The following is a 23,117-nucleotide window of genomic DNA, read 5'->3' as shown; positions in this document are numbered from 1 at the left end:
AGGGAATTTCACATTTAACCTTGGGTGCCCCCTTCAAGACATCTCATTGCTTATATATGTAACATTCCCTAAACTGTAAAATACTAAATACGTTGGGTCCCAAACCTGTAGATAGTAAATATTTGATTTATAATAGCAAAGTGCTGAAAGCAACCCAGTGACAATTAACTATAGTAATTCATGAAGTGCAGTCACATGCAACTGTAAAAAGAAGTGAAGAAAATGTATCTTTCTGCTATGAAATATCTCTAACACCTATTGTTAAGAAAAATATCATGTAGGATAGTTAGTAATGTTTGTGGTTTGTTGTGTTTGCATGAAATGGGGGAAGAAAAATAAATGCATGTGCCAATCCTCTTGCATTTTCAGATATAGAAAACAATTAACCTATCTTGATATTAGATAGGTGGCATAACACCAAAACAGAAGCCACAGCCATTGATTTTACAGTATAGCATTTTGATTATACACATCTGCCAGCATGTATCCTAAAGTCAGGCATAAGCATAAATAATCGTAATTGTATGCAGCAGGATTGTTGGTGGTACATATAATGCTATTATTATTTTGCACATTTATAGTATGTGAGATGATGAGACAGATAAGGGACTACATTAATATGAATAGGAAATGGTTTTTCAGCATCAGAGAAAAAATAAAAGAAGTAAATAACCTCGTACTATTATGTATAGACCTGAGCATTTGCATGCATTTTTTCTTTAAAAGAAGAATAGAGAATAGTTAATAAAAGATAGATACATGATAAATTAATAGGCAGACAGACAGACAGACAGACAGACCTACCACACCTTTAACTCGGCACTCAAGAGGCTAAGTCAGAAATATTTTAAGTTCAAGAACAGCCTGAACTATACAGAGGGCTCCTGTCTCAAAAGCACAGGGTGGGTCTGGGCATGCAGCACAATGGTAACCTGCACCCTTGGCTTGATTTCCATCACTCTACGTGTGTGGGGGGGGGGTGTGTACTCGAAACACACAAATATCATACAAAGAAAGACGTTAAATAACTTTATTTTTTTTTTGGTTCTTTTTTTCGGAGCTGGGGACCGAACCCAGGGCCTTGCGCTTCCTAGGTAAGCGCTCTACCACTGAGCTAAATCCCCAGGCCCTGTTAAATAACTTTAAATAATCACTAATTAACAATGACAAACCAAAAGCCAGGAATACCTCCTGTACCTAGACTGTGCTCTTAGAATAAGAGTTTCTTGGAGAAATGGCTGATTACTGATCTGGGGCTGGAAATAGCTATGAAATCTGAATGACTTCTTCATGGTAGAAACCCAAGAAGCCTTTTAAAATTAATGGGATAATCCCAGTAGTCATGTCTGCAGGATAAGGACTAAAGGACATGAAGGGACTCTCGGTGCCCTAATACATGCTCAGGTGTATGCTAAAGAAGGTAACAACTAACACTGGTAAACTACAAAGACGAACAGACTTCAGGTCCCAGCGATAATCACCAACACATCCTGGGTTCCCAATGGCGGCTGCTTGTGCATCGTCAGCTCACTGCTCTGAGAAAGAGTTTCAAAGCAGCCCCTTTCCTTGACCTTTCAGGGTAACAGAATGATTAGTGTGGGGGAGTCCTTCACTCCAGAGCCGATTATCACTACCAGCACCCCTGAAGGAGGAACTGCAGATCCTGAGTGCTGCCTGTAGATTGTGCCTTTCTTGCCTATCATGTGACTGCCCTATAATAGCTGAGGTTACCCAACAGTAAACACATGGCTCCCTCAAAGTATTCAAAATTGGGCAGATTGTGTGTGGCTAGTGTCCCTTCATAGAGGAATCCTGGGGCATTGTTCAGTCATTTCTCTACAAGCTGCTCTTGTAGAGCTGGGTCCTAAGCTTCTTTCCTGAAATCAGAGGGGCAGTTGGACTGAAGTCGGTCCTGGTTTCATTTTCAATGCTACTCTCTGTTTTTAAAAGAAGGGAGAAGACAGAAATGAGACAATTCTACCAGCGCAGTTTTGATCTTTCGTTCTTCAGCCTTCAGAAATCTCACTGGACCGTCTCTGTGTTTCCTCCCAGCTGATGTGCCCTAGAGAGACAATAGGAGCCTCCTGGAGGGAGTCGGCATGTAAGATGGTAATAGTTCCAGGTTTTTCATGCTGGAAAACAGTCAGTGCCAGCCACAACAATGAGAAGTTCAACATCCGTCATCTTTGATTTCCACTCTTCCCTCACTTCCCTCTTCTCCTCCATCCCAATCCTAAACAATGGCCAATCCCACTCCAGATGACTCTCAACCCTTCCCCTAACTCTATCCACCAGATGTCTGACCTTCATTGCAGTCCTTATTAATTCCCTCCTCACCCCATCCTGCCCTCCTCCTGCCCTTTTCCCAACTAGAACTAAAGAGAAATTCTTTTTAACCCTTTACCAAAGGATCTCCTGAAGCCTGAATCTAATAGCAAGACTTTAGAAAAGGCTCTTCCTAATCTGACTCCTGTTCCTCCCTTCAAATTGCTCTCCCTTAGTAGCTCTTGTCTGACCGACTCCCTTCCTCACATCTCACAGCACGAACTTGCTTTTCCTGCCAGAATGAACAACTTGGAATTCTCAAAGCCTCATGCTTCCCCTTGACACAGGTCCTTTGCGCCTTCTGTCAACAATCGAGCCCTCTAGTCCCTAAGACCCTCTCGAGTCTGTGGGTTCCATCTTCAGTAGACGCATTGCACCACCTTGCTTAAAAAGTCTTCATTGATCTCTCTGCTGCCTCACCCCATTTTCATCCGGGTGCCTCTCTATCGCAGCACTCACACAGCATCAATCACAGCTACCTGTTTCCACCTCCACTACTAGACTGTAAGCTCTGGCAGTGTTGGGAATGTGTCTTTAAACAAAATGCCTGGAGAGAGATGACTCAATGGCTAAAAATATATGCTGCTCTTGCTAAGTCCAGTTCTGACACCCATGTCAGGCAGCTTAAAACTGCCTGTAACTCTGGCTCTAAGGATGGATATGACACCCTCCTCCGTGGAAGCATGTACACACATGTGCACACACTGACATATGTACACACACAAACACAAATAAATATTTAGAAATCTTTAAAAAAAATACATTGTCCTTCCTGTGACTACCTAAGATCTATTCAGTCCGCTTGCTAAATGAATGGATGAGCAGACAAATTCTCAGATTTACAACTTGGTCCTTGAAAAGAAGACTAACTCCTCTGATTCCTTTCCCTGGATTCAGACTTGGTTGAGTTGTGTCAGTCTTAATAACCATTGTCACCACAACCCTGAATGGCTGCCTGCTAGAATCCAGACATTCAGTGTGTACCTGTTCATGACCTCGGATAAAGTGAAAGCAACTTACAGTGTCCCATTACACACTTACCTGGGTGAATTAGACAGGAGTCGCATTCGTTATCCTCGTTCCTGCAGCATGGGATGGTATAACCCACCACTTCCTTCTTTCCTGGGCAGATGCACTCAATCTGATCATATTCACAACACTCTCTACACATGATGTTCCACTCAGCTCCGGGGCAGGCTTCGTTAATGACCGTGTATTCTGCAATGGAAAACAAGCAGGTGAGGCTAAGGCCTCAAAGGCACGGGAAGACCCACAAACACTCCACCATGAAGAAGCAACCTTGCCCTACTAGAGTGTCATCTCTTCTGAATGAGGGGCACTGGTGTGACCTCGTCCCAGGCCAATATCTCCAAAGTGAGGTGACTATCCCAAGAGGTATTCAAAGCCATTTATTGAGATACGGATAAAATATGCTCACCTTGTCATCTTGTTTTTGATATTTAAAGAATCACACTTCAGACACCGTGGATGTGGCTCACTTGGGAGAGTACTCGCTTAGCTAATATGCACGAAGCTATTGTTTTGATTCTCAACCCCACATAAACTGGGAGTGGTGGCACATGCTTGTAATCTCCAGTGTTTGGATGTGGAGGCAGGAGGGTCGTGAGTTCTGGTTTATCCTTGGTTTATATAGCAGGCTCTAGGCTAGCCTGAACTACAGGAAACTTTTTCTCACATACATATATACATACACACAGTTTTAAAAATGCTTCACCAAATACAAGTAGACTAGCAGTAGCATGCCCTCATAATCAATACACCAATATAAATTCCTTACATTTTATATTTGTTTGTTTTAGCTGTATTGGGAATTGAAAGCAAAGCACTCATCACTAACTATTGCCTCTCACTTCTACTTCCCTTGAGATATATCTGGTCACTCTCTATAGCTGCATACACTGCTTTCTGCACTTCACCAAGAAAGACTCAACTGCAGGGCTCCATAGGGGCCTCCATAGAGCTCCAGCAATGGGGCCCATCCGAAAAGCCCAGAGACCACTCTCTAGATGGAACTATTCAAATGCAAGGCCACGTAGAGACTATGTCATTGCTTCCAAACTTGGCTCTTCAGTGTTGTGTGATGCCATAGTCATAGCATCTTCAAAGATAAAGCCAACAGAGAAGACAAAAGTACCTTTATGTTTGGGAGAATGTCAAGGGTGAACCCGTTAGCCCAACTTAGTACAACCAAGAATTGTTTCCCAGGAGAAAAAGTGTTTGTTTGTGGGTAGGATTTTTTCCTCTCTTTCTTTTTTTTTCCATTTCCTTTTTATAAATGCAAAAACATACCTTAAGTAAAAAAAGAAAACCATCTGGTGGAATCTATAAGAGGAATCAGCTGGAGGCTCAGGCTCAGAGAAACTCAGGCTAAAAAAACAGCCCTGCTAGCTGTATTTGGTCTTCTTGTTTTTCTTTTTCCCCAGTTTCTATTTCTAAAATGGTTGTGTAAGAACATGAAAGCAGAAGTGGGTCAGGTATTTGTGGAAGAAAGTGTTATGTGTCTGGGCAAGGTCCCACGAAGCCTTCCCTAGAAGCTCTCTGCAGGGATCCCAGGCATGCATGATGCTTAGCATCTGCGATGGCTTCCAGACCTTTCGATTTCACAGTTTAACTCTCTGGTTCCCTCCCTCGCATTTGTAAAGTCCAACACTAAGTTGGTCACTATTAATTTACCAGATAGGGCCATGAAAAAAAAATCACCATCTACCCTCTGGCTCTGGTTAAAAGACGACTGTAGAACCAGGAAAATGAACTTTTTCATATTATGGGATACTTCATTAAATTGGGTTTAGTGTCATGAAAGTTTAGTTAAGAAAGACTAGTTTTCTTTCATCATTTTGTATGAATACTGACAGACAAGCAGTAATTTTGGTATTAGATTGGCATGCGGTTTTGTTTTTGAGACTCTATACTCTGTACTCAGCTGTGCCTCTGTGCTGTTAGCCCAACTTCTGAAATCTAGATGGGAAAGGAAAAGGATAACACACGGGGTCAAAGTGCATGATTCTGGATTCAGTAATGAATTTATTATTATTATTATTATTATTATTAATTTGATAATTTCAAACCATGTATTTTTATCATATTCTTTCCTGTCCCACAACTCTTCTACCTCTCTATCCACCCAGTTTCATGTTCCTTCTCTTTCTTAAAAAAAAAAAATAGAAAGCCACTAAAAGCCATGGCATCCCATTTGTCTTGGCCAATTACTCCCGTGCACAGGGCCAGTTCTGGAGTGTGGTTGATTTTCCCAGTGTCACTCCATTGGAGAAAAATGATTTTTCGCTTTCCCAGCAGGTACTAATTGTGTAGCTTCTTGGCTATGGGCGAGACTGTACCCACTTCCCTCTCATCTTGCTGGGATGCTGTCTGGCCTAAACTTCTGCAGGTCTTGTGCGTGGTGTAGCAGCTCATATGTATACCTGCCCTGTTGTGTCTGGAAAAGGCTATTTTTTTAAGGCAGCCACCACCTCTGTCTCTTGCAACCTTTGTGCTCTCTCTTACTCGTGGAGGAGAGGGGCATGATAAGGACATGTCATTCCGGGCTGAGCACTCCGAAGTCTCATTCTCCATACATTGTCCAGATGTGAGTCTCTGTTAATTTACCATCTACTGCGAGAAGCAAATCTCTGATGAGTGCTGAACAGTGCTCTGATCTATGAGGATAGCAATGTGTCATTACAAGTCTTTTAGTATAAATATTATCTGATATAAGTATTATTTATATAATTTTATCTACATAATATAACTTTTCCTTAGAAAAAGAAATTTACAAAAGATTGATGCTGCTTTTCTTTTGTAAAAAGCTGTTTTGAGCAAGGTACTATACATGGTCACTTGCATTTAGAATAATATGGTGGTAAACAGTGGATATTAATATTTTATCTGTGTCTTAATCATTTATCACCAATAAAACATTTAACCTATTATTGGCTACATGCTAAAATGTAAGTGATTAGGAGGAAACAATCAAGAAATAGGAAGACCTCACATCTCCTTGAAGATTTATAAAACAAATTCTTTGCAACATCCTTACATCATCACAGAGCCTTCCAGCTTCTAAGTTAAGTATACTCACTGAGTATGAATCTCTTTTTCAAACATCTGTTTTGAGGCTATAACAGTATGACAATTTGTTGACTAATTCCATTCTCTATACAACAAATGCCTTTGTATTCTTAATACAGTAAATCACATCTTCCATAAAATTGATTGATTACAGGGAAACACGAGACAGAGGTTTTAAAAAAATAAACAGTATACAAAGATGAGTAATAGTTTCTCGGTCACAGAAATTTAACCCAAGTAACATTAAGAAAACATCTTTTTCAGAACATTAAAATTTTAAATTTACAAAAATGCCATTGAAACAGCAATGTAAATTATCCCAATGATTTTGTGACATTAGTCACATGAAATAGATGCAGACTTTTGAGAATTTCCATCTAATTTATAGATCTTCCTTCATAACATAGACATTAAATCATAAATTTTACTCCAAGCCACAGAATGAGAAATGCACTCACAGCAAGTTTCAGTTAATTAACATCACTCTCGGACTCACTGAGGCCTATCCCCTTTTGCTTAGGAACTTGAAAAGCGGCCACCATTTTGTCAATATATAAAAAGGAAAATGGCCTACATGCAAAAATATTTTTCTAGTTGAAATGCATACAAAGTTCTAAGAGGAAAGTTCATGGTACTGAAGTGCCTACATTTAAAAAAAATGGAGAGATCTCACACTAACACCATACTAACAGCACAGCCTAAAGCTCTAAAATGAAAAGAAGCAAACACACACAAGAGGAGTAGACTGCAAGAACTAATTAAACTGAGGGCTAAAATCAACAAAATAGAAACAAAGGCAAAAATATAAAAAAAATCTATGAAATACAGAAAATAAAGAGTTGGTTCTTTGAGAAAAGCCAGACAAACGTTTATCCAAAGTAACTGGAAAATGGAGAGAGACTGTGCATTGAACAAACTCAGAAGTGCAAAGGAATACATAACAGACGCTGATGAAATCCTGAGAATCCCGAGTGCATACTTGAAAATCTTATACTCCACCAAATTGGAAAACATAAAAGAAATGGGTAATTTTCTCAAGAGCTACCACGTACCAAATAAAATCAAGATTAGATAAACAATTAAAATAGACATGTAACCCTAGTGAAATAGAAGTGGTCAATAAAAATACCCCAGTCAAAAAAGACCAGGGACAGATGATTTTGTGTAGAATTCTATCAGCATTTCAAAGACAACTTAACACTAATACTCTTCAAATTATTCCATAAGATAGAAACAGAAGCAACATTGCCAAATTCATTTTATGAGGCCTCAGTTACACTGATATCTGAATCACACAAAGACCCTAAAAGAAAGAGAATTACAGACAAATGTCTCTTATGAACATAGATGGAAAAATGTTCAATAAAATACTTGCAAACTGAATCTAAGAGCACATCACAAAGATCATTCACTATGATCAAGTAGGTTTTATCCCAGAGATGCAGAGGTGGTTCAACATGTGAAACGCTGTCAATGTAACACACCATATAAACAAATTGAAGGAAAAAAGCCCCACATGGTCATATCATTAGATGCTGAAAAATCCTTTAACAAAGTCTATCATCCCTTTATGATTAAAGCTTTGCAGAGATTAGGAATACAAGGTACATACCTAAACACTTTAAAGAAAGTATACAGCAAGTCTATAGCCAACATAAATTAAATGGAGAGAAACGGAAAGCAATTCCACTAAAATCATGGACAAGACATGGCTCTCCTCTCTTACCATACCTCTTCAGCATAGTACTTGAAGGTTTGCATAGAACAATAAGACAACTAAAGGAAATCAAGGGGATACAAATTGAAAAGGAAGGAGACAAAGTATTGCTTTTTTTTTTTTTTTTTTGCTTTTTTTTTTTTTTTTCGGATCTGGGGACCAAACCCAGGGCCTTGCGCTTGCTAGGCAAGCGCTCTACTACTGAGCTTAATCCCCAACCCCAAGTATTGCTATTTACACATGATATGATAGTACACATAAATGATTCCAAAAAGTCGACCAGGGAGCTCCTACAGTTGATAAACATCTTCAGCAAAGTGGATGGATACAAGATTAATTAAAAAAAAATCAGTAGCTCTCATATATATGAACAATAAACAGGCTGAGAAAGAAATTAAGAAAACACCTTTCGGCTCCCAGACCCGGTGAGAGAGAGACCCAACCGCCTGGTCAGGTGGGCACTCCTGAGGCTGCAGAGCAGAAGAGACCACCAACACTGCTCACCCCTGCCCACATCCCTGGCCCAAGAGGAAACTGTATAAGGCCTCTGGGCTCCCGTGGGGGAGGGCCCAGGAGCGGCAGGACCCCTGCCAGAGACACCGCCGGACCCTGAAGGAAACAGACCGGATAAACAGTTCTCTGCACCCAAATCCCGTGGGAGGGAGAGCTAAACCTTCAGAGAGGCAGACAAGCCTGGGAAACCAGAAGAGACTGCTCCCTGCACACACATCTCGGACGCCAGAGGAAAAAGCCAAAGACCATCTGGAACCCTGGTGCACTGAAGCTCCCGGAAGGGGCGGCACAGGTCTTCCTGGTTGCTGCCGCTGCAGAGAGCCCCTGGGCAGCACCCCACGAGCGAACCTGAGCCTCGGGACCACAGGTAAGACCAAATTTTCTGCTGCAAGAAAGCTGCCTGGTGAGCTTGGGACACACGGAAGCAGAATTTCTCTAGGACCGGGCACGTTCTGTGTTTACCGGAAGTCCCACACCTGCGGATCCCGGCCCGCAGCAGCTCTCTGCTCCCAGACCCGGTGAGAGAGAGACCCAACCGCCTGGTCAGGTGGGCACTCCTGAGGCTGCAGAGCAGAAGAGACCACCAACACTGCTCACCCCTGCCCACATCCCTGGCCCAAGAGGAAACTGTATAAGGCCTCTGGGCTCCCGTGGGGGAGGGCCCAGGAGCGGCAGGACCCCTGCCAGAGACACCGCCGGAACCTGAAGGAAACAGACCGGATAAACAGTTCTCTGCACCCAAATCCCGTGGGAGGGAGAGCTAAACCTTCAGAGAGGCAGACAAGCCTGGGAAACCAGAAGAGACTGCTCCCTGCACACACATCTCGGACGCCAGAGGAAAAAGCCAAAGACCATCTGGAACCCTGGTGCACTGAAGCTCCCGGAAGGGGCGGCACAGGTCTTCCTGGTTGCTGCCGCTGCAGAGAGCCCCTGGGCAGCACCCCACGAGCGAACCTGAGCCTCGGGACCACAGGTAAGACCAAATTTTCTGCTGCAAGAAAGCAGCCTGGTGAGCTTGGGACACACGGAAGCAGAATTTCTCTAGGACCGGGCACGTTCTGTGTTTACCGGAAGTCCCACACCTGCGGATCCCGGCCCGCAGCAGCTCTCTGCTCCCAGACCCGGTGAGAGAGAGACCCAACCGCCTGGTCAGGTGGGCACTCCTGAGGCTGCAGAGCAGAAGAGACCACCAACACTGCTCACCCCTGCCCACATCCCTGGCCCAAGAGGAAACTGTATAAGGCCTCTGGGCTCCCGTGGGGGAGGGCCCAGGAGCGGCAGGACCCCTGCCAGAGACACCGCCGGACCCTGAAGGAAACAGACCGGATAAACAGTTCTCTGCACCCAAATCCCGTGGGAGGGAGAGCTAAACCTTCAGAGAGGCAGACAAGCCTGGGAAACCAGAAGAGACTGCTCCCTGCACACACATCTCGGACGCCAGAGGAAAAAGCCAAAGACCATCTGGAACCCTGGTGCACTGAAGCTCCCGGAAGGGGCGGCACAGGTCTTCCTGGTTGCTGCCGCTGCAGAGAGCCCCTGGGCAGCACCCCACGAGCGAACCTGAGCCTCGGGACCACAGGTAAGACCAAATTTTCTGCTGCAAGAAAGCTGCCTGGTGAGCTTGGGACACACGGAAGCAGAATTTCTCTAGGACCGGGCACGTTCTGTGTTTACCGGAAGTCCCACACCTGCGGATCCCGGCCCGCAGCAGCTCTCTGCTCCCAGACCCGGTGAGAGAGAGACCCAACCGCCTGGTCAGGTGGGCACTCCTGAGGCTGCAGAGCAGAAGAGACCACCAACACTGCTCACCCCTGCCCACATCCCTGGCCCAAGAGGAAACTGTATAAGGCCTCTGGGCTCCCGTGGGGGAGGGCCCAGGAGCGGCAGGACCCCTGCCAGAGACACCGCCGGAACCTGAAGGAAACAGACCGGATAAACAGTTCTCTGCACCCAAATCCCGTGGGAGGGAGAGCTAAACCTTCAGAGAGGCAGACAAGCCTGGGAAACCAGAAGAGACTGCTCCCTGCACACACATCTCGGACGCCAGAGGAAAAAGCCAAAGACCATCTGGAACCCTGGTGCACTGAAGCTCCCGGAAGGGGCGGCACAGGTCTTCCTGGTTGCTGCCGCTGCAGAGAGCCCCTGGGCAGCACCCCACGAGCGAACCTGAGCCTCGGGACCACAGGTAAGACCAAATTTTCTGCTGCAAGAAAGCAGCCTGGTGAGCTTGGGACACACGGAAGCAGAATTTCTCTAGGACCGGGCACGTTCTGTGTTTACCGGAAGTCCCACACCTGCGGATCCCGGCCCGCAGCAGCTCTCTGCTCCCAGACCCGGTGAGAGAGAGACCCAACCGCCTGGTCAGGTGGGCACTCCTGAGGCTGCAGAGCAGAAGAGACCACCAACACTGCTCACCCCTGCCCACATCCCTGGCCCAAGAGGAAACTGTATAAGGCCTCTGGGCTCCCGTGGGGGAGGGCCCAGGAGCGGCAGGACCCCTGCCAGAGACACCGCCGGACCCTGAAGGAAACAGACCGGATAAACAGTTCTCTGCACCCAAATCCCGTGGGAGGGAGAGCTAAACCTTCAGAGAGGCAGACAAGCCTGGGAAACCAGAAGAGACTGCTCCCTGCACACACATCTCGGACGCCAGAGGAAAAAGCCAAAGACCATCTGGAACCCTGGTGCACTGAAGCTCCCGGAAGGGGCGGCACAGGTCTTCCTGGTTGCTGCCGCTGCAGAGAGCCCCTGGGCAGCACCCCACGAGCGAACCTGAGCCTCGGGACCACAGGTAAGACCAAATTTTCTGCTGCAAGAAAGCTGCCTGGTGAGCTTGGGACACACGGAAGCAGAATTTCTCTAGGACCGGGCACGTTCTGTGTTTACCGGAAGTCCCACACCTGCGGATCCCGGCCCGCAGCAGCTCTCTGCTCCCAGACCCGGTGAGAGAGAGACCCAACCACCTGGTCAGGTGGGCACTCCTGAGGCTGCAGAGCAGAAGAGACCACCAACACTGCTCACCCCTGCCCACATCCCTGGCCCAAGAAGAAACTGTATAAGGCCTCTGGGCTCCCGTGGGGGAGGGCCCAGGAGCGGCAGGACCCCTGCCAGAGACACCGCCGGAACCTGAAAGAAACAGACCGGATAAACAGTTCTCTGCACCCAAATCCCGTGGGAGGGAGAGCTAAACCTTCAGAGAGGCAGACAAGCCTGGGAAACCAGAAGAGACTGCTCCCTGCACACACATCTCGGACGCCAGAGGAAAAAGCCAAAGACCATCTGGAACCCTGGTGCACTGAAGCTCCCGGAAGGGGCGGCACAGGTCTTCCTGGTTGCTGCCGCTGCAGAGAGCCCCTGGGCAGCACCCCACGAGCAAACCTGAGCCTCGGGACCACAGGTAAGACCAAATTTTCTGCTGCAAGAAAGCTGCCTGGTGAACTCAAGACACAGGCCCACAGGAACAGCTGAAGACCTGTAGAGAGGAAAAACTACACACCCGAAAGCAGAACACTCTGTCCCCATAACTGACTGAAAGAGAGGAAAACAGGTCTACAGCACTCCTGACACACAGGCTTATAGGACAGTCTAGCCACTGTCAGAAATAGCAGAACAAAGTAACACTAGAGATAATCTAATGGCGAGAGGCAAGCGCAGGAACCCAAGCAACAGAAACCAAGACTACATGCCATCATCGGAGCCCAATTCTCCCACCAAAACAAACATGGAATATCCAAACACACCAGAAAAGCAAGATCTAGTTTCAAAATCATATTTGATCATGATGCTGGAGGACTTCAAGAAAGACATGAACACACTTAGGGAAGCACAGGAAAACATTAATAAACAAGTAAAAGCCTACAGAGAGGAATCGCAAAAATCCCTGAAAGAATTCCAGGAAAACACAATCAAACAGTTGAAGGAATTAAAAATGGAAATAGAAGCAATCAAGAAAGAACACATGGAAACAACCCTGGATATAGAAAACCAAAAGAAGAGACAAGGAGCTGTAGATACAAGCTTCACCAACAGAATACAAGAGATGGAAGAGAGAATCTCAGGAGCAGAAGATTCCATAGAAATCATTGACTCAACTGTCAAAGATAATGTAAAGCGGAAAAAGCTACTGGTCCAAAACATACAGGAAATCCAGGACTCAATGAGAAGATCAAACCTAAGGATAATAGGTATAGAAGAGAGTGAAGACTCCCAGCTCAAAGGACCAGTAAATATCTTCAACAAAATCATAGAAGAAAACTTCCCTAACCTAAAAAAAGAGATACCCATAGACATACAAGAAGCCTATAGAACTCCAAATAGATTGGACCAGAAAAGAAACACCTCCTGTCACATAATTGTCAAAACACCAAACGCACAAAATAAAGAAAGAATATTAAAAGCAGTAAGGGAAAAAGGTCAAGTAACATATAAAGGGAGACCTATCAGAATCACACCAGACTTCTTGCCAGAAACTATGAAGGCCAGAAGATCCTGGACTGATGTTATACAGACCCTAAGAGAACACAAATGCCAGCCCAGGTTACTGTATCCAGCAAAACTCTCAATTAACATTGATGGAGAAACCAAGATATTCCATGACAAAACCAAATTTACACAATATCTTTCTACAAATCCAGCACTACAAAGGATAATAAATGGTAAAGCCCAACATAAGGAGGCAAGCTATACCCTAGAAGAAGCAAGAAACTAATCGTCTTGGCAACAAAACAAAGAGAATGAAAGCACACAAACATAACCTCACATCCAAATATGAATATAACGGGAAGCAATAATCACTATTCCTTAATATCTCTCAATATCAATGGCCTCAACTCCCCAATAAAAAGACATAGATTAACAAACTGGATACGCAACGAGGACCCTGCATTCTGCTGCCTACAGGAAACACACCTCAGAGACAAAGACAGACACTACCTCAGAGTGAAAGGCTGGAAAACAACTTTCCAAGCAAATGGTCAGAAGAAGCAAGCTGGAGTAGCCATTCTAATATCAAATAAAATCAATTTCCAACTAAAAGTCATCAAAAAAGATAAGGAAGGACACTTCATATTCATCAAAGGAAAAATCAACCAAGATGAACTCTCAATCCTAAATATCTATGCCCCAAATACAAGGGCACCTACATACGTAAAAGAAACCTTACTAAAGCTCAAAACACACATTGCACCTCACACAATAATAGTGGGAGATTTCAACACCCCACTCTCATCAATGGACAGATCATGGAAACAGAAAATTAACAGTGATGTAGACAGACTAAGAGAAGTCATGAGCCAAATGGACTTAACGGATATTTATAGAACATTCTATCCTAAAGCAAAAGGATATACCTTCTTCTCAGCTCCTCATGGTACTTTCTCCAAAATTGACCATATACTTGGTCAAAAAACGGGCCTCAACAGGTACAGAAAGATAGAAATAATCCCATGCGTGCTATCGGACCACCACGGCCTAAAACTGGTCTTCAATAACAATAAGGGAAGAATGCCCACATATACGTGGAAATTGAACAATGCTCTACTCAATGATAACCTGGTCAAGGAAGAAATAAAGAAAGAAATTAAAAACTTTTTAGAATTTAATGAAAATGAAGATACAACATACTCAAACTTATGGGACACAATGAAAGCTGTGCTAAGAGGAAAACTCATAGCCCTGAGTGCCTGCAGAAAGAAACAGGAAAGAGCATATGTCAGCAGCTTGACAGCACACCTAAAAGCTCTAGAACAAAAAGAAGCAAATACACCCAGGAGGAGTAGAAGGCAGGAAATAATCAAACTCAGAGCTGAAATCAACCAAGTAGAAACAAAAAGGGCCATAGAAAGAATCAACAGAACCAAAAGTTGGTTCTTTGAGAAAATCAACAAGATAGATAAACCCTTAGCCAGACTAACGAGAGGACACAGAGAGTGTGTCCAAATTAACAAAATCAGAAATGAAAAGGGAGACATAACTACAGATTCGGAGGAAATTCAAAAAATCATCAGATCTTACTATAAAAACCTATATTCAACAAAACTTGAAAATCTTCAGGAAATGGACAGTTTCCTAGACAGATACCAGGTATCGAAGTTAAATCAGGAACAGATAAACCAGTTAAACAACCCCATAACTCCTAAGGAAATAGAAGCAGTCATTAAAGGTCTCCCAACCAAAAAGAGCCCAGGTCCAGACGGGTTTAGTGCAGAATTCTATCAAACCTTCATAGAAGACCTCATACCAATATTATCCAAACTATTCCACAAAATTGAAACAGATGGAGCACTACCGAATTCCTTCTACGAAGCCACAATTACTCTTATACCTAAACCACACAAAGACACAACAAAGAAAGAGAACTTCAGACCAATTTCCCTTATGAATATCGACGCAAAAATACTCAATAAAATTCTGGCAAACCGAATTCAAGAGCACATCAAAACAATCATCCACCATGATCAAGTAGGCTTCATCCCAGGCATGCAGGGATGGTTTAATATACGGAAAACCATCAACGTGATCCATTATATAAACAAACTGAAAGAACAGAACCACATGATCATTTCATTAGATGCTGAGAAAGCATTTGACAAAATTCAACACCCCTTCATGATAAAAGTCCTGGAAAGAATAGGAATTCAAGGCCCATACCTAAACATAGTAAAAGCCATATACAGCAAACCAGTTGCTAACATTAAACTAAATGGAGAGAAACTTGAAGCAATCCCACTAAAATCAGGGACTAGACAAGGCTGCCCACTCTCTCCCTACTTATTCAATATAGTTCTTGAAGTTCTAGCCAGAGCAATCAGACAACAAAAGGAGATCAAAGGGATACAGATTGGAAAAGAAGAGGTCAAAATATCACTATTTGCAGATGACATGATAGTATATTTAAGTGATCCTAAAAGTTCCACCAGAGAACTACTAAAGCTGATAAACAACTTCAGCAAAGTGGCTGGGTATAAAATTAACTCAAATAAATCAGTTGCCTTCCTCTATACAAAAGAGAAACAAGCCGAGAAAGAAATTAGGGAAACGACACCCTTCATAATAGACCCAAATAATATAAAGTACCTCGGTGTGACTTTAACCAAGCAAGTAAAAGATCTGTACAATAAGAACTTCAAGACACTGAGGAAAGAAATTGAAGAAGACCTCAGAAGATGGAAAGATCTCCCATGCTCATGGATTGGCAGGATTAATATAGTAAAAATGGCCATTTTACCAAAAGCTATCTACAGATTCAATGCAATCCCCATCAAAATACCAATCCAATTCTTCAAAGAGTTAGACAGAACAATTTGCAAATTCATCTGGAATAACAAAAAACCCAGGATAGCTAAAGCTATCCTCAACAATAAAAGGACTTCAGGGGGAATCACTATCCCTGAACTCAAGCAGTATTACAGAGCAATAGTGATAAAAACTGCATGGTATTGGTACAGAGACAGACAGATAGACCAATGGAATAGAATTGAAGACCCAGAAATGAACCCACACACCTATGGTCACTTGATTTTTGACAAAGGAGCCAAAACCATCCAATGGAAAAAAGATAGCATTTTCAGCAAATGGTGCTGGTTCAACTGGAGGGCAACATGTAGAAGAATGCAGATCGATCCATGCCTATCACCCTGTACAAAGCTTAAGTCCAAGTGGATCAAGGACCTCCACATCAAACCAGACACACTCAAACTAATAGAAGAAAAACTAGGGAAGCATCTGGAACACATGGGCACTGGAAAAAATTTCCTGAACAAAACACCAATGGCTTATGCTCTAAGATCAAGAATCGACAAATGGGATCTCATAAAACTGCAAAGCTTCTGTAAGGCAAAGGACACTGTGGTTAGGACAAAACGGCAACCAACAGATTGGGAAAAGATCTTTACCAATCCTACAACAGATAGAGGCCTTATATCCAAAATATACAAAGAACTCAAGAAGTTAGACCGCAGGGAAACAAATAACCCTATTAAAAAATGGGGTTCAGAGCTAAACAAAGAATTCACAGCTGAGGAATGCCGAATGGCTGAGAAACACCTAAAGAAATGTTCAACATCTTTAGTCATAAGGGAAATGCAAATCAAAACAACCCTGAGATTTCACCTCACACCAGTGCGATTGGCTAAGATCAAAAACTCAGGTGACAGCAGATGCTGGCGAGGATGTGGAGAAAGAGGAACACTCCTCCATTGTTGGTGGGATTGCAGACTGGTAAAACCATTCTGGAAATCAGTCTGGAGGTTCCTCAGAAAATTGGACATTGAACTGCCTGAGGATCCAGCTATACCTCTCTTGGGCATATACCCAAAAGATGCCTCAACATATAAAAGAGACACGTGCTCCACTATGTTCATCGCAGCCTTATTTATAATAGCCAGAAAATGGAAAGAACCCAGATGCCCTTCAACAGAGGAATGGATACAGAAAATGTGGTACATCTACACAATGGAATATTACTCAGCTATCAAAAACAACGAGTTTATGAAATTCGTAGGCAAATGGTTGGAACTGGAAAATATCATCCTGAGTGAGCTAACCCAATCACAGAAAGACATACATGGTATGCACTCATTGATAAGTGGCTATTAGCCCAAATGCTTGAATTACCCTAGATCCCTAGAACAAACGAAACTCAAGACGGATGATCAAAATGTGAATGCTTCACTCCTTCTTTAAATGAGGAAAAAGAATACCCTTGGCAGGGAAGGGAGAGGCAAAGATTAAAACAGAGACTGAAGGAACACCCATTCAGAGCCTGCCCCACATGTGGCCCATACATATACAGCCACCCAATTAGACAAGATGGATGAAGCAAAGAAGTGCAGACCGACAGGAGCCGGATGTAGATCGCTCCTGAGAGACACAGCCAGAATACAGCAAATACAGAGGCGAATGCCAGCAGCAAACCACTGAACTGAGAATAGGTCCCCCGTTGAAGGAATCAGAGAAAGAACTGGAAGAGCTTGAAGGGGCACGAGACCCCAAAAGTACAACAATGTCAAGCAACCAGAGCTTCCAGGGACTAAGCCACTACCTAAAGACTATACATGGACTGACCCTGGACTCTGACCCCATAGGTAGCAATGAATATCCTAGTAAGAGCACCAGTGGAAGGGGAAGCCCTGGGTCCTGCTAAGACTGAACCCCCAGTGAACTAGTCTATGGGGGGAGGGCGGCAATGGGGGGAGGGTTGGGAAGGGAACACCCATAAGGAAGGGGAGGGGGGAGGGGGATGTTTGCCCGGAAACCGGGAAAGGGAATAACACTCGAAATGTATATAAGAAATACTCAAGTTAATAAAAAAAAAATATTTTAGACAAAAAAAAAAAAAAAAAGAAAGAAAGAAAACACCTTTCATGATACCCAAAAATAATGTAAAAATATCTTGGGGGGTAACTCTACCCAAGCAAGTGAAAGATCTGTGTGACAATAACTTCAATTATTTGAAGAAAGAAATGGTCAGAAGGTAGAAAGATCTCTCATGTTCATGGATTGGTAAGATTAACATAGCATCTTAACCAATCTTACCAAATTAACCATCTTACCAAAAGCAATCTACAGATTCCTCATCAAAATTTCAACAGCATTCTTTACAGATCTTGAAAGGACAAAAATCGACTTCATATGAAACAAACATTTTTAAAAACCCAGGATAGCTAAAACAATTCTGAGCAATAAAATAACTTCTGGAATTCTCCATCCCTGATTTCAAGTTGTACTACAGAGCAATCGTAATCAAAAGCCATGGTATTGTCATAAAAACAGACATATTGATCAATGAATCAAGTTGAAGACATAAACCCAAGCACCTTATTTAAAAAAAAAAAAAAACAGAACTACATAGTAGGAAACAGACGGCATCTTTAACAAATTGTGCTGCTCAAACTGGATCTTTGCATGTAGAGGAAGGCAAAAAGACTTCTATTTATCACTCTACACAAAACTCGAGTCCTTGTGGATCAAAGACCTCAAAATAAATCCAGATACACTAAGCAGGATAGAAGAGAGAGTAGGGACCAACTTTGAATGCATTGGCACAGGAGAAGACTTCCTGAACAGAACATCCGTAGTTCAGGCAGTAAGATCAGCAATTAATCAACAGGACCTCATGGAATCAAAAAGCTTCTGTGAGGTGAAGGACATCGTGATTAGGACAAAACAAACAGCCCGCAGAGTGGAAGGAGATTTCTAGAAACTCTTCATCCAATAGAGTACTACTACCCAAAATACACAAAGACCCCAAGAAACAAAACGTCAAAGAAATCAAATAATCCAGTTAAAAATGATTCCTCAATAGAAGGATTTTAAAAGGCTTAGAAACACATAAAGAAATATATCTCTAGCCATCAGGGAAACGTAAACCAACCTACAATGAGGTTCTATCTTACAGTTGCCAGAGCGGTTAAGACCAAAAACGCAAGTGACAGCTCGTGCTGGTGACGGTGTGAAGCTAGGGTAACACCCCTCCACTGCTGATGGAGGGCAAACTTGTATAACCACTGTGGAAATCAATATGTCAGCCCCTCAGACAATTGGGCATCCATCTATCTTAAGTCCCTGCTATACTATTCTTGGTCATATATACCCAAAGGATGTCTCATCTTACTACAAGTACACTTGCTCAATCGTGTTCATCACTATTCTATTCATAATAGCCAGACACTGGAAACAACCCTTAACAGAAAAAATAGATAAAGAAAATGTGTTGCATTTGCACATGGAGTATTACTTAGATGCTAAAAAATGACATCATGAAGTTTGCAGGCAAATGAAAATATCATTCTGAGCGAGGTAACCCAGACCCAGAAAGATAAATATGGTATGTATTCATTTATAAATAGATATCAGCTATTAAATAAATGACAGCCAACCTACAATTTGTAGATTCTGAGAGGTTAGGAATAGAAGAAGGGACTGGGGCTGGAAGCACATGGATCTCTCTGGAAGAGGAAAATAGATTTCATGGGTGGACCAGGGGTGAATGGGGTCAAGAACAGGAGTGTCAGGGAGGAAATAGGTTTGAAGAAGGGGATGTGGAGAGAGAAACTTCAATTGAAGGGAATTTGGGGATTGGTGTGGAAACCTAGTATAGTGAAAAATATCTAAATATATAAAGGTGGGGCTGGAGAGATGGCTCAGCGGTTAAGAGCACCGACTGCTCTTCCAGAGGTCCTGAGTTCAATTCCCAGCAACCACATGGTGGCTCACAACCATCTGTAAAGAGATCCGGTGCCCTCTTCTGGTGTATCTGAAGACAGCTACAGTGTACTTATATACAATAAATTAATAAATCTTAAAAAAAAAATAAAGGTAACCCCAGGGAAGTCTCCTAATAATGGAGGATATAGAGCTCCAACTGGCCATCTCTTATCACCAGACAAGGCTTCCAATACTGGGACTGGGTTGCATTCAATTGAGTTGTTGGCTAAGGGCTTCCCATGGAAATCCCCAAACAACTAAGGTTGCTGCTGAAACAGTGGATTACTTTTCACTAACTGACAGCAGGGTCCCATTGCTGGGGACAACATTCACTCAGCTCATGGTCCATGGAGAAGTCAAACTGGCACCCACATGGATCTTTCACCCGTACATTCTAATGTTTTGGTGTGCAAAAGACTACCAAAAGAGAACATAACCCAGCCATAAAACCTTTGACCAGCAATCTGTCCTGACTCCAAGATATACCAGGGCAACAGTGGCACAGAACTTGTGGGCATAGCTAACCAATGTATGATTTACTTGTGGGCACAGCTAACCAATGTCTGATTTGACTTAAAGCCCACTCCACAAGACTGACCAATACCCGGCACTGTTTGAGTGACCAAGAACCAGAAACTAGATAGGACAGAGACCTAACATAAAACCAAATAATACTAGTTTGAAAAAAACCAATAGATTAACTCCTAATGATATTCTGCTATACTCATAGATCAATGTCTTATTCAGTCATCACCAGAGAAGCTTCTTCTCTGATGGTGAAGCTTTCTCAGCAGATAGGAACAGATGCAGAGAGCCCGATGGCCAACATTACATGGTGAGAGAGAACTTGGAGCACACAGCCCTAAATAGAATGTCTCCATCAAATCCTTCCCTCGGAGTCCATAGAAACCCTTAAGAAGAGGAGATAGAAAGAGTATAAGATCCAGAAGGAACAGAAGACACCAAGAGAACAAGGCCCACTGTATCAATTAAGCAAGGTTCTTATGAATTCACAGAGACTAAAGTAGCAAGCACAGGGCCAAGACAGGTCTGTACCAAGCCCTCTGCATACACATTATAGTTTTTAGCTTACTATCTTTATGAGCGTGTAAACCAGTGGGTCTCTGACTCTTTTCTGATCTTGAGACTCTTTTCCTCCTATTGGGTTGCCTTGTCCAACCTCAATATGATGGTTTTAGTTTTATCTTATTATATTTCATTTTGCCATGCTTGGTAGTTATCTCTTAGAAACTCTTTCTTTTCTAATGAGAGACAAAAGAGGAGTGAATCTGGAGAGGAGAGGAAGTGGAAAGGAATTGGGAGGACTAGAGGGAGGGGAAACTGTACTCAGAATATATTGTGTGTTTCAAAAGGAAAAGACCACAAATAAAAGTCAAGAGGCCAAGACAAAAAGCTCTGCTATGGTTCACAGAGCAATGAAGAGCCTGCTTCTTCCCTTTGGTCTTTATTTGGCAACTATTTCTCATCTTCTCTCAGTTTTTCTGACCTCCCTCCCCAAGCTCTTGCCCACTGCAGACCCTTCCTCTTTCCTCTTCCCACAGCCTCTGACCCCAGCTCTGTATCACACCTGAACAGAGAGGGCCTCCCTGCTCTCATCAGAAGCACATTGCGCAAGCATCCCACCCCTCCGCCGCTATCACACACCACATCCTAAGGGTTGTCTGTCAGCAATTAGGACATTTAGAGCTGTTTTTATTCTTTCTGTTTTTATTATAGCCAGCCCTCTTTATCTACAGGTTCAACATTCCCAGATTCAAACACATTCCAGTCAAATTTTTCAGTTAAAAAGAAACTATATTAAACATACGCAGGCTTTCAAAAAAATAGGTTTTGTTGTGTTCTATTAAAGGTGCCATTTTAAATTTTTACGTTCCGTTTCTGGTAAATGATCTTGAATTCTGTAGTTTAGATCTGGAACGTTAGGGTTTGATGCAGCCAGTGGCAGTATTCTTTTGGATAATCCTGGTAGGGTTATCCTTTTGTCTTTTCAACTGATTGTCCTATTAAACAAAAGCAAAGGAAAAATCTTATAAAAAGGATAAAATCATTATGCTTATATGGTGTTATACTTTAGTCGGTCTGATTAGCTAGAAATGCTTTAAAGTGTATGGGAGAATGTGCTCAGTGCTACATATGAGAGACCTAAGGAGACATGGATTTTGCATAAACACAGGGGTCCTTGAATGAATCTCCATGATTAAAATGTCATCCAATGTAGGTGACTGTCCTAGTTTATCTCCTGTCTCCTTTACATGACCCAAACCACTAGGAACTACAGCTAACCCAGACACGGCGGCCAGGCAGAGTCATAGGCAGTGTAGAGGAAGCAAGCCTTGATTGAAGCTCATCAAACTCTAGCCCTAGCATCCCCTCACTATTCAAATCCACAGGACCCAGCATAGAGCTCTGAGCCAGGAGGGTCGGCTTTGCTCTACTGGATGGTAGCAAAGCTGGGACGTGCTCTTTCCCTTGGGGGAGGACTTAGAACAGTTGATCCAGAGGACATCCACTATGGGTCTGTCTTCCTCCAATTCTTCCCCTGCCTTGCCAGGCAGCCTGGTTTTGAACTTTCTGAACAGCAAATGTGCTTCCAAGGTGTGGACTCATGTCTTAACAGTCTCTATCTCTCTACCCTAGAGCATCATCCACACCCCCACAAGTTTCCAAAAATGTCTAGATCCTGATAACTTCTCGAGGTGGGTCACTACATAGTGACTCATTTGCAAATTCTTAAAAATTAATTTCTAAGACTTCGTATTTCGACATGGAAAGCCAAATAAGGTTTGTCCTATTTTGGTAGCTGCTGCATCCTATTCTCCAAGCAGCAGATTGGTTCATTTCCAGCTTGGATGCCTCCATTTTATCCAAGAATTAATTCCCTGAAGTAATTTCACTAGCATGTCTTTACTTCTGTGAACAAGCCCAGCTCTGCCCTGCTAGCCTGTTCTATTAATAGCGCGATCTTGGTCACAGAGAATGACCCCAGGGGAATCTGGCAGAAGGGATTTTGCAGACACAATTTATTTAAGAATCCTGGGATGGGAGAAGGGTGCTGGATTTTCAGGGTGTGACTAGTGTAACCACAACAAGGGTGTAAGAGGGGTTGAGGATTTAGCTCAGTGGTAGAGCGCTTGCCTAGCAAGCGCAAGGCCCTGGGTTCGGTCCCCAGCTCTGAAAAAAAGAAAAGAAAAAAAAAAAAAAAAAAACAAGGGTGTAAGAAGGACAGCAGAGGGTGAGAGTCAGAGAA

At 43.2% G+C, this 23,117-nt stretch overlaps 1 protein-coding gene across 2 annotated transcripts in view; it reads right to left on the bottom strand.

Moving 5' to 3' along the window:
* The window catches only part of Pamr1 (peptidase domain containing associated with muscle regeneration 1), a 103,185-nt gene that overhangs the window by 54,828 nt on the left and 25,240 nt on the right, over positions 1–23,117 (bottom strand). For both annotated transcript variants that reach the window (XM_063283704.1, NM_001107755.3), the window contains one exon: positions 3,367–3,543. In XM_063283704.1, coding sequence (XP_063139774.1) covers positions 3,367–3,543 — 177 coding nt within the window. The remainder of the gene's footprint in view (positions 1–3,366; positions 3,544–23,117) is intronic.

This window comes from Rattus norvegicus, chromosome 3, assembly GCF_036323735.1.
Source record: "Rattus norvegicus strain BN/NHsdMcwi chromosome 3, GRCr8, whole genome shotgun sequence".
Taxonomy (NCBI): Eukaryota; Metazoa; Chordata; class Mammalia; order Rodentia; family Muridae; genus Rattus; species Rattus norvegicus.
This window is presented reverse-complemented; position numbering and strand designations above follow the sequence as displayed.